The sequence below is a fragment of the Episyrphus balteatus genome, chromosome 1 (genome assembly GCF_945859705.1).
Source record: "Episyrphus balteatus chromosome 1, idEpiBalt1.1, whole genome shotgun sequence".
Taxonomy (NCBI): domain Eukaryota; kingdom Metazoa; phylum Arthropoda; class Insecta; order Diptera; family Syrphidae; genus Episyrphus; species Episyrphus balteatus.
Genome location: NC_079134.1, coordinates 55806064 through 55821586, shown reverse-complemented (window position 1 = coordinate 55821586; position 15523 = coordinate 55806064). Strand labels below are relative to the sequence as shown.

At 32.6% G+C, this 15523-nt stretch overlaps 1 protein-coding gene and 1 long non-coding RNA gene across 3 annotated transcripts in view; one reads left to right on the top strand and one right to left on the bottom strand.

Annotated features, from left to right (window-relative positions):
* Nucleotides 1-15523, top strand: part of LOC129916071 (uncharacterized) — an 88433-nt gene that overhangs the window by 9636 nt on the left and 63274 nt on the right. The gene's annotated exons all lie outside the window — the stretch shown is intronic.
* The window catches only part of LOC129915962 (uncharacterized), a 61841-nt gene that overhangs the window by 30953 nt on the left and 15365 nt on the right, over nt 1-15523 (bottom strand). Inside the window, exons 1-2 of one of the 2 annotated variants that reach the window (XM_055995693.1) lie at nt 11298-11790; nt 11125-11234 (exon numbers count right to left, since the gene is read on the bottom strand). The exons of the other annotated variant lie outside the window; for it this stretch is intronic. Coding sequence (XP_055851668.1) covers nt 11125-11222 — 98 coding nt within the window. The 5' untranslated portion in view covers nt 11223-11234; nt 11298-11790. Of the gene's footprint in view, nt 1-11124; nt 11235-11297; nt 11791-15523 lie in introns of those variants that run through there. 2 annotated transcript variants of the gene reach the window in all.

Here is a 15523-nt window from a genome sequence, read left to right as displayed (position 1 = left end):
TTGATGCCAAGGAGTGAGCAAACCTCTTGAAAAATCTTAGATTCGAAGTTCCTTCCTTGGTCGGAATGAAGTTCCATGGGTACTCCGAACCTGCTCACCCAATGAAAGACAATCTTATCCACAACTGTTTTGGTTTCCTGGTTTGGAATGGCAAATGCCTCAGGCCATTTGCTGAAGTAGTCCATCACTACAAGGATGTATCGATTTCCGTTGTTGGTTTCGGGAAAAGGACCTGCTACGTCTATTGCAATTCTCTCAAAAGGTGCACCCACATTGTACTGCTGCATCTTGCTTTGGATTTTTCTAGCTGGTCCTTTGCTAGCGGCACAAGTATCACATTTTCGGCACCACTTTTCAACGTCTTCTCTCATACGTAACCAGTAGAATTGCTGTCGTAGCTTTTCCAGCGTCTTGTTGATGCCTAAATGGCCTCCAGAAGTTCCACCGTGCATCTCTCGGAGAACATCATTTACCTTTGACTGAGGTACGACTAGCTGCATTACATAGGATTTACCATCTGCGGATTCCCACTTACGCCTGAGTAGCCCTTCTTGCACATGAAGTGAGTCCCATTGTGCCCAATATGCTTTTAGAGTGGGGCTTCGGTCGGAGATGTCGGCCCATTCTGGTTTCTCTTGATGTTCCTTCCATGCAAGGATGGGTTCGATGTCCGAATCTTCCTGTTGGGCCATTCTGAGTTCTTCATTACTCCAGCCGCAAATGGGATCAGCTCTCGTTCTTCTAACAGCGACAACTTCCTTTTCTTCTAGTCGTGTGCAATGTTTGCAGTCTTGCTTGCACGGGCGTCGAGATAATGCGTCTGCATTTGAATGCAGTTTTCCTCTTCGATGTTGAATCTGACATTGATACGTCTGAAGTATCTCGATCCATCTTGCTACTTGACCCTCTGGATTTTTGAAGTTCAAAAGCCAATTCAGTGCACCATGATCTGTGCGAAGAAGGAACTTCTGTCCATAGATGTACTTATGGAAGTGCTTTGTTGCCAATACTAGAGCTAGAAGTTCCCTTCTGGTCACGCAATAGTTTCTTTCTTGTTTCGAGAGTACCTTGCTGAAATAGGCAACGACCTTTTCTTCTCCGTCATGAACTTGCGATAAAACAGCACCAACTCCAACATTACTTGCATCTGCGTCAATGATGAATTGTTTGCCTGGAGTCGGATAGGCCAGCACAGGAGCTTCACATAACCGCAGCTTCAGTTCCTGAAAGCTTTTCTCACACTCACCTGACCATTTAAAGGGTTTACCCTTCTCCGTAAGTTGGTGCAAGCTTTTGGCGATTCTCGCAAAATCCTTCACAAATCGTCGATAGTACGTTGCCAGACCGAGGAAACTCCGAAGTTGATGCTTGTCCTGAGGGGTTGGCCAGTTCTTCACAGTGTCAACCTTTTCAGGATCAGTCTTCACTCCTTGGGATGAGATGATATGCCCCAAATATTTAACCTCGGTCTTGAAAAGTGCACACTTCTTTGGATTCAACTTAAGATGTGCTTCTCGTAGCCTTTGGAATACAGCCTTTAGGTTTTCACAATGGTCATCAAATGTTTTCCCGTAAACGATGACATCATCCAAATAGACTAGGCAAGATTTCCAGGTTAATCCATTTAAAACGCACTCCATTAAGCGCTCAAAAGTAGCTGGGGCATTGCATAGCCCAAACGGCATGACATTAAACTGCCACAGACCATTTCCTGTGGAGAAAGCCGTCTTCTCCCGATCTTCTGGATGGATTTCTACCTGCCAGTAGCCACTCTTCAAATCCAAAGTCGAAAACCATTGTGCTCCTTCCATTGCATCTAGAGTATCGCTGATTCTTGGCAGTGGGTAGCTGTCTTTCTTCGTCACATCATTCAGCCTGCGGTAGTCGACACAAAATCGAGTGCTTCCATCCTTCTTTTTGACGAGAACTACCGGTGATGCCCAAGGGCTTTTGGAATTTTCGATTAGCCCGTCTTTCTTCATTGTTGTTATCATTTCTTCAACTTCACCTTGTTTGGCCAACGGGAGACGTCTTGCTGGTTGACGAATCGGCCTAGCATCTCCTGTATCGATTCGATGCTGCACCAGTTGTGTCCGGCCGTATTGCCCGCTGGATGAAGAGAAAATATCAGCATATTCGTGAAGAAGACTTCCCGCAACATTAAGCTGATGTTGACTCAAGTTGTCTGATTTGAGAATTTGTTTCTTTAGTTTCTCCGAGTTCATAGTCATCTGTGTATCCACCTCGTTGATCTTAGTTATTGCGGCCACAGATTCACATTGCCCAACAACTTCTCCTTTCTTAAGCTTGATTGGGTACGGTTTGATGTTAAGTATGCGTACAGGTACCATGTTGTTCTTTGGTGCCACAAGAGTCTTCCCGATGATGATGTTTTGGGAACTTTGTTTAACTTCTGGCTCAACCATGAGGTATCGATGGCTTCCAATATTCCCCTTTAGTTTCGTCCACACAAAAACTTCTGAAGAAGGAGGCAGGCACATGTCTTCTTTGATGACAGTTCTAATTGTTGTTGAATTTTCGTTGCCATAGACCATTGGGATCTCCACATTTCTGTATTTCAGGACTTGATTACCTATATCCAAAATGATTCCATGCTCCTTCATGAAGTCGATTCCAATGATGCACTCGTCACATATATCTGCCACCAAAAACACATGTGAAAACTCTAGTTCAGCTACACGGATCGTAAGACGAACTTCTCCGTACACTCTTGCTGCTTCGCCTGTGGCGGTCTTCAGACGGTAGCTGTTGGTGTTATGTAGCCATGTCATCTTCACCAAGTCTCTTCGTACAATGGAGGCGGTGGCACCGGTGTCAATTGTAGCCACGTGTTGTTTGTTGTTTATGGTCGCCTCCACTGTCAGACTTTTGTTGTCTCGTTTAGTCTGTGAGACTTGAATTGTGGTTCTGGGGCCATCGATACCAGAAACCAGCTTCTGCCCCTCGAAGTTGGTTCTTACTCGTTTTCCCGAATGGGAATCAAGCTGAAGATGAGTGTTGGTTCTATCGCTTACCTGTTGTTGGGCAATATTCCTGTTTCCACAGTGTTCGCAAGCAGTTCTTCTTGGTGGCAATCTGCACTGCCGCTGGAGATGTCCTGTCTTGTTACAGTTCCAGCATCGAGCAGCTCCGTCTCGCTGGTTTCTTTGGAACGCGAGTTTTTGACAAGAGCATTCCTCCACTGCAACTTCTCTTACCCGATGAACGCCTTGAGAAGCCTGTTCTGCTGCTTCCATAGTCAGTGCAAACGCTAATGCTTCAGGAAGGGAACGTTTTCCAGCTGTTCGAATTGCTCGCTGAAGATTTATATCAGATACAGCACGTACAAAGGCTTCTGTCGCAAACTGATTGATAATGTCGTCTCCTGCTGTCGGATATGCCAGATGAGCCAACCTTTCAATATCTGCTTGAAGTTGTTGCAGAGTTTCTCCTCTTTTCTGGACTCTTGTATTGAGTTGGACGCGGAAGACTTCCTGCATATGGCCATCTCCAAAGCGTTTTTCAATGACCTGGACAAGAGCGTTAAAGTTACCATTCTTTTCTGGTGGTAACGTTTGTAACAACTCAGCAGCAGGACCTCTAAGAGCAAGAGTCAGCGCTATACATTTGTCTTCGTCATCCCAGCCATTTGTTGTTGCAGCTGCCTCAAACTGTTTCTTGTAGATCGACCAAGAACTTTGTCCATCAAATGTTGGTGGGTGCATTTCCTTCTTCTTTGGGTACTCACCAGAACTTTCTCGAATCTTAATTTTCCGAACCTTGTCAAGTTCCTCAGTAATACTTTGCATTTTAACTTCCATTTTTTCAAATTTGTCATCCACTTTCTCGAACTTTCCTTCTACTTTCTCGAACTTTTCTTGAGATTGCTTTTCAACGCATTTGATGTAAGCATCAATAGCAACGAACTTGTTCTCGATCGCGTCAAGCTTACCTTGGATGATGTTTTTCTGTTCATCTAATTTTTCGAGAAGATTCTGTTGTTCACTCTTTTGCTCGGTACGTTGTTTTTCCATTTGTTCGAGAACACTCTGTTGTTCACTCCTTTGCTCGGTACGTTGTTTTTCCATTTGTGCTCTCTGTTCCTTGCGTTGTGTCTCAATTTGTTCTTTCTGTTCTTCAAATTTTGCAAGGAGAACAGCCATCATGGATGACATATCGGAACTAGTACTTACTCGTTCTTCTATCATTTCAACCTCGAATTGAAATGTATCCAAATCTTCGTTTTTCTGGGTTAAATAATCCTGTAGACGAATAATGAGATCATTTTTCGATCCAGCAGTAGGAAGACTTCGCTTAGTCAATTCCGCCTTCAACTCAGTCAAACTTAACTGATTTAGTGTTTTACCCATTTTAACTTTTCAAAACGCGAGCACTTTTACTTTTTTTAAAATGTTTTACACTTTGTTTATTGTTAAAACACACGCGCACTTTTTATTTTATTCGCGAAATTATCTGATTCGCACAAATAAATAAGTTTTATTCCACTTTTCTGACACCAATGTAATGTTTTATTCCGGGTTCACAATAAAACTTATTTAATTTCCACTTATATTTCCGTTCAAATAAGAACACTTTTTATTTCAACTCAATTTACTTTTATTATTCGCTCAAACAAACACACTTTTAAATCACTTTATTTACTACTAACAATTCGCAACACTTTACTTCACTTTGTACTGTACTCTTTCACTTTCAAGATTAAACTGTCTCCGGTCGGTGTCTACGCTGCCTTTTATACCGGAATCTCGAGACTCGAGAACGTCCTCGAAGGCTCTCGTCCCTGTCTCTCGAAACTTCCTTTCCAGGAAGGGCACTTCATACTTCCAGTCTAGTGGGATATTTTGAGATGTGTTCAGTGTGGGATATTTTGAGATGTGTTCAGTGAGATATTTTTAGATGTGTTCAGTGGGATATTTTTAGATGTGTTCAGTGAGATATTTTTCTTAATTACTAAAGGTCCGTTCACATTTCTACCTTTGCAGTAGTAGGTAGTGTGTTCAGACTTTTATCTTAAAAGTAGTTCAGTAATTCATCGTTACAATATATATGAAAAACTCCAGGTCAATTGACCTGGAGCCTGCATCAAAGTTTTTCATATATATACTATTTGTAGAGGTCACTACAAAAATTCTTATAATTCTAAAATTTAATAGTCAATGGCAATTTAAGAAACAGTTAAATTCAAAATTAAGGATCATTTTTTGTACTTTAAATACTTTTATGAAAAAAATGTGTTTAATATTTAAAAATTTTGAAGTTTCAAAACAAATGGCTATTTAAATTAAATTTATTAAAATTACTTAAAGAAAGGAGATACAATTTAAATAATTAGGTATTTATTCTAAATATTTTTGATAGGTAATAATGTAAATTTATAATTATATTTTTGTATTTTATTGTATGTTTTTATTATAACCAGATACAAAATGTAAAAAAATTCATTTTATTGCATTTATAGGAGTAAAACAAAAGGTAAAATAATAAATATAAAAATAATCCAGCAATACAAAAATCTAAAATAAGAAAATAATATTATATTTAACCTAGATTCTAACAAATGAAAAAGTTCAACAACATTATTGATATTCACCGGGCGTTGTCACTTCCATTACATAAAATTCATTAATTTTTTACGTGACCAGTCCAACATGATCGACTCATGACTTATGATAGCTTGTTTAATATATTAAATAAGAAAGTAAATACATAATGTATAAGCAGCAAAAAAAAAAAAAACAAAAAAAAAAAACAAATCGAACTTTTTTATATCAACAAATTTAATACACATACAACTTTTTGTAGTTGTATTCACTTTCACTAAAGAAGGCACAATACTTTGGCCAGAAGACGAAACGCGTACAAATCATAAACATAAACACTTGCCATAAATATCTAAAGTCTGTTAAGTTTCTTTTTTTATTTATCTTATTCATTTCGATTTCATATTATGTAGATAAATACAAATCTGTGTCTGGTATCGGATGAGGTACGAAAGATGAAGTTACAAATATTCGTCAAGGAAAACGCGATCATGGCTTTCACTTGGCCCTCAGTTTTGAAGAATAAAATACATCTGACTGTTTGAATTTTGTGTCATATTTTTACAAGAAAATTTAAGATATGAAAAGTTGCAGACAATTAAAATTAATGTGAGAATGTTACACAATTTTTAAGTTAGGGAAGAACTATGTACAGTAGACTGGGCCAAAAAAATAAAATATTTTTTTTTTTTGAAAGTTACTTCGAAAATCTTGTTCAGGATGATGAAAAAAAAATTTGGTGAAAATTTGAGCCGTTAAAAAAAATTTTAAGAGGGGTATCATCGGTGTTTTTTATTTTTATACATGATATGATGTTTTACAACAGAACTGCTAGACGATCAAAGTAAAAAAAATTTCTGTTCATTTTTTCTTATATAAAATTAAATTTCCTACAAAAAAGATCTAATTGAAAATTTTCGTCAGACGAGCTGTATTCGAGTAATTAAGCTTTTTAAATCGAAGTGTTTTTTCAATTTGCCTGTTTCACTTTGGAATTTTGTGATGAGCAAATAAGTGAATAGAAAAATAAAACCTCGACAGATTCTTATAGAAAATTTAATTCTCTACAAAAAGGTCTCATAGTAATTTTCCCTAAATTGAGTTTTGAAGAAGTTATTCACGATTTAAATCGAGAAAAAAATTAAAAAATCAATTTTCAATTTCAAAATTTTCTAATTCACTGAAAATTCAATATTTTCAAATTAGCAAGATGTTTTCTTGTAGGGACTTAAAAGTTCTATAAAAAGTTCCTTGGCAGCAAATTAATTGCTTTAACCGTTTAGAAGATAATCGTATTCAAATCGCAATGCATGTTTGTCATGAGAAAACTATTGAAATCTGTGGGCATTGGTTTTGATACGAATATCTTCTTAACGGTTAAAGCAATTAATTTGCTGCCAAGGAACTTTTTATAGAACTTTTAAGTCCCAACAAGAAAACATCTTGCTAATTTGAAAATATTGAATTTTCAGTGAATTAGAAAATTTTGAAATTGAAAATTGATTTTTTAATTTATTTCTCGATTTAAATCGTGAATAACTTCTTCAGAACTCAATTTAGGGAAAATTACTACGAGACCTTTTCTGTAGAGAATTAAATTTCCTATAAGAATCTGTCGTGGTTTTATTTTTCTATTCACTTATTTGCTCATCACAAAATTCCAAAGTGAAACAGTCAAATTGAAAAAACATTTCGATTTAAAAAGCTTAATTACTCGAATACAGCTCGTCTGACGAAAATTTTCAATTAGATCTTTTTTGTAGGAAATTTAATTTTATATAAGAAAAAATGAACAGAAATTTTTTTTACTTTGATCGTCTAGCAGTTCTGTTGTAAAACATTATATCATGTATAAAAATAAAAAAACACCGATGATAGACCTCTTAAAATTTTTTTTAACGGCTCAAATTTTCACCAAATTTTTTTTTCATCATCCTGAACAAGATTTTCGAAGTAACTTTCAAAAAAAAAAATATTTTATTTTTTTGGCCCAGTCTAATGTACACTGTACAGTACATACAATGTACATAAAAAGTGGTTGTCTGTAAAGTCGGCTTACGGACGAGGATTTTACGTGAAAATAAAATTGTTTGTTAAAATAAAATGATTTATTTTACAACTTTCTTGTAGAAAAAATTTATAAGATAATAAGTCTTATAGTAAAGTTCTTAAGCTAAAGATTAAGACCTTTCATATTTAATTTATATCGGTTTGTTTTGTAGAAAAACTTTTTAAATCCAATCATAATTTATAAGAAAAAGCTAAAATATACCTTTTCTTTTCTCATTATATAAATTATTATTAAAGTTTTATATTTAATATTTCTTTACAATGCTTGAAAGGTATAAAAATAATTTATTGAAAACAATCATTTTTCATTGAAAAAGTGAAAAAATCAAATATATTTTTCTTCTAACAAGGTAAAATTCATTTTTTTCTATGACAATCTATAATTATAAATATAATTTTATATCATATAAAAGCTTATTGTTTCAGCTAAAAATATTTATATCAATCATGTCTATGCGACATCTACAAAAAGAGCTAGATTTTTTTGAACTCGATCAATTTTCATCAAAAAAAGCAAACAAAAACATATATTTCTATTTTCTCACACGATTAAATCAATTTTTATTCTATGACAATCTATAAAAAATTTTATATCATGTGAAAGCTTATTATTTAACCTTTTATATAACGCTTCAAACATATTTTTACAATGCCTACAAGAAAATTCAGAAATTTTTAAAGCCAACAATGTCGAAATTTCAAACTGAGAATACGGTACACACTGGTGGTTAGTAATGGGCAATAGATCTCCACAGGTGTTTTGAGGTATTTCTGAAGTTTTTTATTTTAACATTGTGTATCTTGTAGTAAATGTACCCTTATGTGTGTTATATTAAATGAAAGGTAATATTCTCAGCATAGATCAAAATAAGAAACATGTTGAAGAATAGAACTATAGTTTACCGTTATCTCAAAATTGTGAATACAAAATTGATTGAAATTTTGCTCAAATATAGTCCTGCTTATTATCTATCTACAGTACATTTCATTCATTTATCTGTTGAAAACAAAAAAGATAAAATATAAAAAGGTTAAAAACGGTTAAAAAACTTGGGATAAAAAAAACTAGTCTTCCCTTTTTTCGGTCAAAAATCTTTTTAGAACACCAATTTTTGCGCCTGCTGCGCATGGCCATAAACAATATGTTCTGAGATTTTTTGAACGCTGCGAAAAATTGATAAAATAAAAACCCAACCAAAAAAAGCAGGTATTTTTCAAAATTTCATATTTCGAAACACAGAGACTTTAAAAGAAATCATTATATTTGGAATGGCATTTTTCAAATTGTCGAAAAAAATTTCACCTACCTATAATCACTACTTTGTCAAAGATCTACCACCATTTAAAACTTGGTTCTGAAATTTTTCAGAATTTTTTCAATTCCATTGTTAGTTAGACGCTGCCATGGTCATTAAATAAGAAGTACAGAAAGGGGTGTATATTACACCTATAGAGTTGGTGAATGATGAATGAAGCACCAAAAAAATAAAATTAGTCTATAGGTACTCTGTCAAAATTGGTCTATACTCTGTCAAAATTTGAGCTAGTTTTCCAGGGGCGTGATGACAAGGCAATGTAATCATTGACCGCCAATGTTTCATGTTTATGATTAAAAAACAATTTTCAGTCTGTTTTTAGTTAAAAAAAAAAATAGTTTAAAATTCGAGTTTTATCATTGAATAATTACAAATAGAAGAAGACACCCATGGAAACTTCCGCTGTTTTCTCATTGTTTCCAGTATCGTGCGTGTTTACGGTTTAGGTTTGTGAATTAAAAAAATTAAGAAAAGCAAATCCAACAATCCAAAAGCAAATCCAGCAACCCAAAATCAAATCCTAAACTGCTTATAAAGAAAAAAATTTTCCTATTTTATAAAGTCTCGAGGATATATGGAATGTCTTTTAAGTTTACCTGCCTAAGTTCCAATCTGAAGGGAAATTGAGATTGTTTTCTTTTTCTTTTTTACATTACTAGTATAAAAATTAATTAAATTTGTCATTCCGATACTCCCATAGTCGAATTACATAGGGTTGCGCCTCAACTATCATGTATTTTCGAGTTGAGTCTAAACTTATCATTTTTTTAAACCTTCATAAAAAATTTAATAATTATTATTATATATTTCAAAGAGCTTATATCGATATAAGTTTTCTTTTATTGAAAAGACATATTATTCTAGAGAAGAAGGTAGATGCCTTTTGCTCTTACCGGCGGCGTAGGTTCGGATACCGGTATAAATTGAGATTGTTTTTTTTACATTACAGAGGGTTAACTCTGTAGGCACACGGGTGCGAATTTGGCAGTACAAAAATGAAAAGTGGTCACAGTGTCTTTATAAGAGTAAAAATACATTTTTTTGAATTGTAAATACAGTATTCGAACTCCTCGGAAAATTCTACATCAATTTCATGTATGATTCTCCATAAAATAGTGAGACCTAAGAAAGTTCTAGCGCCATGAAAAAGTATAAACCAAATTCGCAAAAAAGAGGTGTGCCTACAGAGGGTTAAATAAAATAAATTTATTTTGTCTTAAGAATCACATCAATTGTGAACTAGCTAACGATTTAAAAACGAGTTTTGTATAAGGGTAATTGCATGAGAGCATATTAGTGGAGTCAAATTAAGCATAAAATTGGTAAAATCTCGGAATCCAGGGAAAGTCGATGAATCTGTAAAACTAGCATATGGCTGCATTATTAAAAGAAAATTTCACCGCTCTCGATTACAACAATTTTTTTGGACCGTTTACTGTCATTCCGTATGTAAGCGTTCAATCGGAATTGGTGTCTTATTTTAGATTTTGGTCAAACTTTGTAGGGATGTTCTCAGGACTGTAACCCTTCAAGCAAGAAAACGGAGTTCAGAAAAGACACTCCGACCGAGAAAAACGGGTTTGCACTCACGCATTTGCAATTTTTTGTGTATGAACACAAAGTCGAAGGAGAAATCGTGGTGAAAAAACCCAATACGCGGTGATTATAATTTCCATACTAATTTGAGCCGCCTTCGGACCCGTTTCTGAGTCGAAGTCGGACTCAGCTCCGCCTGAGGCGGAGCGGATTCGGACCGAGGTCGGACTTGTTTGCTTGAAGGGAAGGAAGCAAATCCATGATGATTTAATTTTAAGTTGCGTGGTTTCCCCGCTACTCGAATTTGAAATTTTGCAAAACGTCGTTTTCATGTTACTATAGTTTTGCGTCTATCATTTTTATATTAAAAATAAAAACATAATTCAATTTGGCCTTCACACAGTGAACATTGCATTAACAATACTAATATTGCAATATTTCACATTCTTAATGCAATAGAGCTAAGCCCCCATAGCAAAAGTTCTTCCTTAATAATAGTTCTTTCATTTGATACCAATTTCATTAATGGCAGCCGAACGTCCAAAATGCCCATTCTCCTTAACATATATCAATGCGCCTAATAGTCAAAAATTGAAATCAAATTTTCAATCCTTTCTGTTTTCGAAGAAAAAAATGGATACCTCTTAATACACAATATTTTATTTGTTGCTGCTGCTGTTGTTGGTGTTTCTTTAGATGCACAATCGCATGTTTCACCTTCTGCCTTTTTCTTCATCATTAGAGACTACATCTACAACACAAGCAGAAACACATCACTTTAGTCCAAACACTTTGAGCGATATATACAACATACCTTTTTTGTTTCCATATTGTTTATAATTTGCTATAATTGTTTATAATTATACTAATATTATACTAACAACGACACGAGACACGACGCGACTATACACTTCAACAAAACATAACAAAATGACGCTTTTGCTCTTATTGGCTATGTCTGTCTTTACTTTTTTTCCATTTCTCACTTTTCATCACGATTCTCGTTCGACTTTGTGTTCATACACAAAAAGTTGCAAGTGTGTGAGTGCAACCCCGATTTTCGCGTTCTGAGGTCGGAGTGACTTTGTTGAACTCAGTTTTCTTGCTTGAAGTGTAGTCTCATTTATTTGTCAACCATAAGGTTTCGTTTTCATCCCTCGCACAATTAAATAGAACACATCCCTGTTTTAATTGCAATATTGTACATTAGCGATTTAGTAAAATGATAAACCATTTTTAGTAATTTACTAAGTAGGTACATATGTTTCATGTTGAGTTATTATTATTTTTGATGTTTTTTGTTTGTTTTTTTTAGGTTGTTTTATTTTTTTTAATTATGAATTAATGTCTATTTTTGCTTGTGAAATGTTATGAAACATCTTTTATTTTATTGGTTTAAGTTATATACAAAATTATGGCAATTTTGCCAAATCTTTTCATTTAGCCAAAAGAGCACATTTGCACTCTTTTGCATATTCTTTTAAAATATTTAAATATTAAATTTAAAGGTGCGAAAATCAGAAATTCAATTAACAAAAAACTATAAATATGGATATGCGCCCTTTTTGCTTAGAACGGCATTGCACATCTTATGTGTTTTACTAAGCAAAAAGGGCGTATGTCCATTTTCTCTTAAAATACAGAACCTATAATAAAATCATGAATGCCATAAAATAATACATTTTTTAAAAATAACATATAATACAGTAAAATAAGGAGAAAAAAGGGGTAAATCTCGGAATGAATGTTCGTAGAAATTTTTTTGCTCAATATCTTCCTTTTTTCATTCTATAAAATATCTCAAAAGTCTAGAAAAATCCCATGTCCGCTTGTCGCGATTTCAAGGTCAAATCGCGAAATGGAGATTTTCAAAATTAGCAAAAATAGGCTATGGTGTTGTATACACATATGATACATGATTTCAAGGTATTTTTTAATGCTGATTCCAAAAAATCTAAAATCAAGACAATCTGACGTCTCTGGAAAAAGTTATACCTGTTTTTCATCTGTCAACTCATATTATTATAACAGTTGCAAACTTACTGCCGAAAAACCCTTAAAAATTATGGTAGATGAACCAAATTTTGCATGAAGATTTTAGAATCCATCATTATTAAAAATCAAAACAATCCATTACAAAAAATATATATACCTACGAAATAATGGTATTTTTTGATGGAGGGGCAAATTTTAGGATATGCACTAAAGAAGATTCTTGTTCATCTTAGGAATATGTGCTAATAGGCTAATATTTTCATTTTGATCTTTGTTTGGATATTCTTTAACTACCCTCAAAAATCTAAAAAAATCTCATGTCCGCAAGTCCTAATTTTCTTGGTTTGAAGATAAGGTGCAGATTTGAAAAAATTGAAAAACTACTCTTCAGATATTTGTGTCAGATCAACATGAATAAGGTACATTACTTTTCAGGGATGGTCATATTGATTTGTTTGTGGGTTTTGTTGGAATCAGCGTTAAAAAATACCTTGAAATGGTATGGGTTATGTTGGTATACGTATAAGAATAAAGTTTTCTTATTATTTTTTTTTAAATCTGCACCTAACTTAGTTTAACCTGGAAAATTAGAACTTGCGGACATGAGATTTTTTTAGATTTTTGAGGGTAGTTATAGAATATCCAAACAAAGATAGAAACAAAAAAATTAGCCTATTAGCACTAATTCCAAGATTGTACCAGGATGTTTTTTAGTGCACATCCCAAAATTTCCCCTTTTCTCAAAAAATACCATTTTGTCATAGATATAAATGTTTTTGCATTGCATTATTTTGATTCTTAATGATAATGGATATGAAAACCCTCATGCAAAATATGATTCCGCTACCATTACTTTTAAGGGTTTTTCGGTAGTAAGATAGCAACTGTTATAATAATATGGGTTGAAAGATGAAAAACAGGTATAACTTTTTTCAGAGACGTCAGATTGCCTTGATTTTAGATTTTTTGGAATCAGCATTAAAAAATACCTTGAAATCATGTATCATATGTGTATATAATACCATAGCCTATTTTTGCTAATTTTTAAAATCTCCATTTCGCGTTTTGACCTTGAAATCGCGACAAGCGGACATGAGATTTTTCTAGACTTTTGAGATATGTTATAGAATGGCAAAAGGAAGATATTGAGCAAAAAAAATTTCTACTAACATTCATTCCGAGGTTAAACCCTTATTTGACTGGATTAATATCATTTTTTTAAATATTTATTTATTTTAAAATATTTAATTTAAGGGTGCGAAATCCAGAAACACTAAAAATTCATTTATCTCAAAACTACAAAAATGGATATGCGCCCTTTTTGCTTAGCACGGCAGTATTGCTATTTAACTTTCAACAATAAGGGCTATTGAATGAATTAAAATAACTTTATACTTAACTTAAAAAAAACGTCAACTTTTTTTTCAAAACTTCTATTAAGAAAAGTTCTTCGAAGATGAAATACTTTTTAATTTTTTTCATTTCATAACTTGTAGTAAATATTGACATTTCTTCTTATAATTTCAAATCATAATAAATGAGGTAAATAAAAATTGAAAAATAAATGCATGTTAAAATTTTTTTTTTCAAAAATCTGACTTTAATTACCATTTTTTCAAAAATCCTTTCTTAAATTTAGGTACTTAATTTTAATTTTACAAATATGAATAAGCTTCTAGCTTTTTAAAAATGTATATTCAAATATTGTTGCTGTTGTGTTCAAATATTTTTGTTTTCGTGTTTGAAGTCAATTTGTGAGAAATTTGCATTACTTATTATTATTTATTATTTATTATTTATTATTTATTATTTATTATTTATTATTTATTATTTATTATTTATTATTTATTATTTATTATTTATTATTTATTATTTATTATTTATTATTTATTATTTATTATTTATTATTTATTATTTATTATTTATTATTTATTATTTATTATTTATTATTTATTATTTATTATTTATTATTTATTATTTATTATTTATTATTTATTATTTATTATTTATTATTTATTATTTATTATTTATTATTTATTATTTATTTATTATTTATTATTTATTACACTTCAAAGTACCATGTATAAACAAATTACTCCTGCTTCCTTTTATGTGAAAATTGTTGTTAGGTACATGATCTTTAACATTACCAACACTATTATTTAATTCAACCTTTAAACAAGTGAAATTAAAACCTGTTCAAAACTCTCGTGCCATAAAGAAGCTATCTATCGTTTCAGGTACTGAGCGCAATAATTTAGAAATTTGTGTCACATGCTCCATCGTCAAGTCTTCGCTCGCCTTCTTTTTTAGTGGTAGTAATTGGTCATGTGACTTAGTCATCAGTCAAACCATCATTATTTAAGGCTTGCCCGGTTTTTTCTTAAGTGGGTATCTAACCACTCAAGCTGAAAAAATGCATTTCTAAAAAAACTAGGTGTTAAAAAAAACAACGTAAGTAATTGTATGATTTTGTAAGTTTATGCACATACATTCTGTGGTTGTCATCATTTAAATATTTTTGTTTTGTTTATCAATGAACGATTTTTGCATTATTAAGTAATTTCGCTTCTTGAAATTATTATCAAGATAACATACATATAACAATAACTAATAAATTAGTCTGGCCACTGGCGAGCTATTCTTTTTTGTTAATTCTTTAACAAAATATATAAAAGTTCTGTTGTTGAAAAGATCATCTTTTAATGTATATTGATATGAAAATCCCGAGCCTTTAGTCTTAACTTTAACCTTAGTAAGTACAACTTTAACCTTTAGAAAGTATTAATTCTTTTATTTTCAGAAATACTAATTGTCAGTAGGGGATAAGAAAAGGGCAGCAGCAGAATATATATTTTTTTACAAGTAAAAAAAAACAGTTTTTTCACTTCTCCCATCAAAAGATTAAACATTTTATAAAAAAAATATTGCTGACCCAATAACTTTTGTAAGTGAATATTTCCCAAAAAATCATGGGTAAAATAGAACGCTATGTCTTACCAGCGATTTCAAGACTGAATCGATACTATGTGACGGAAACTAATT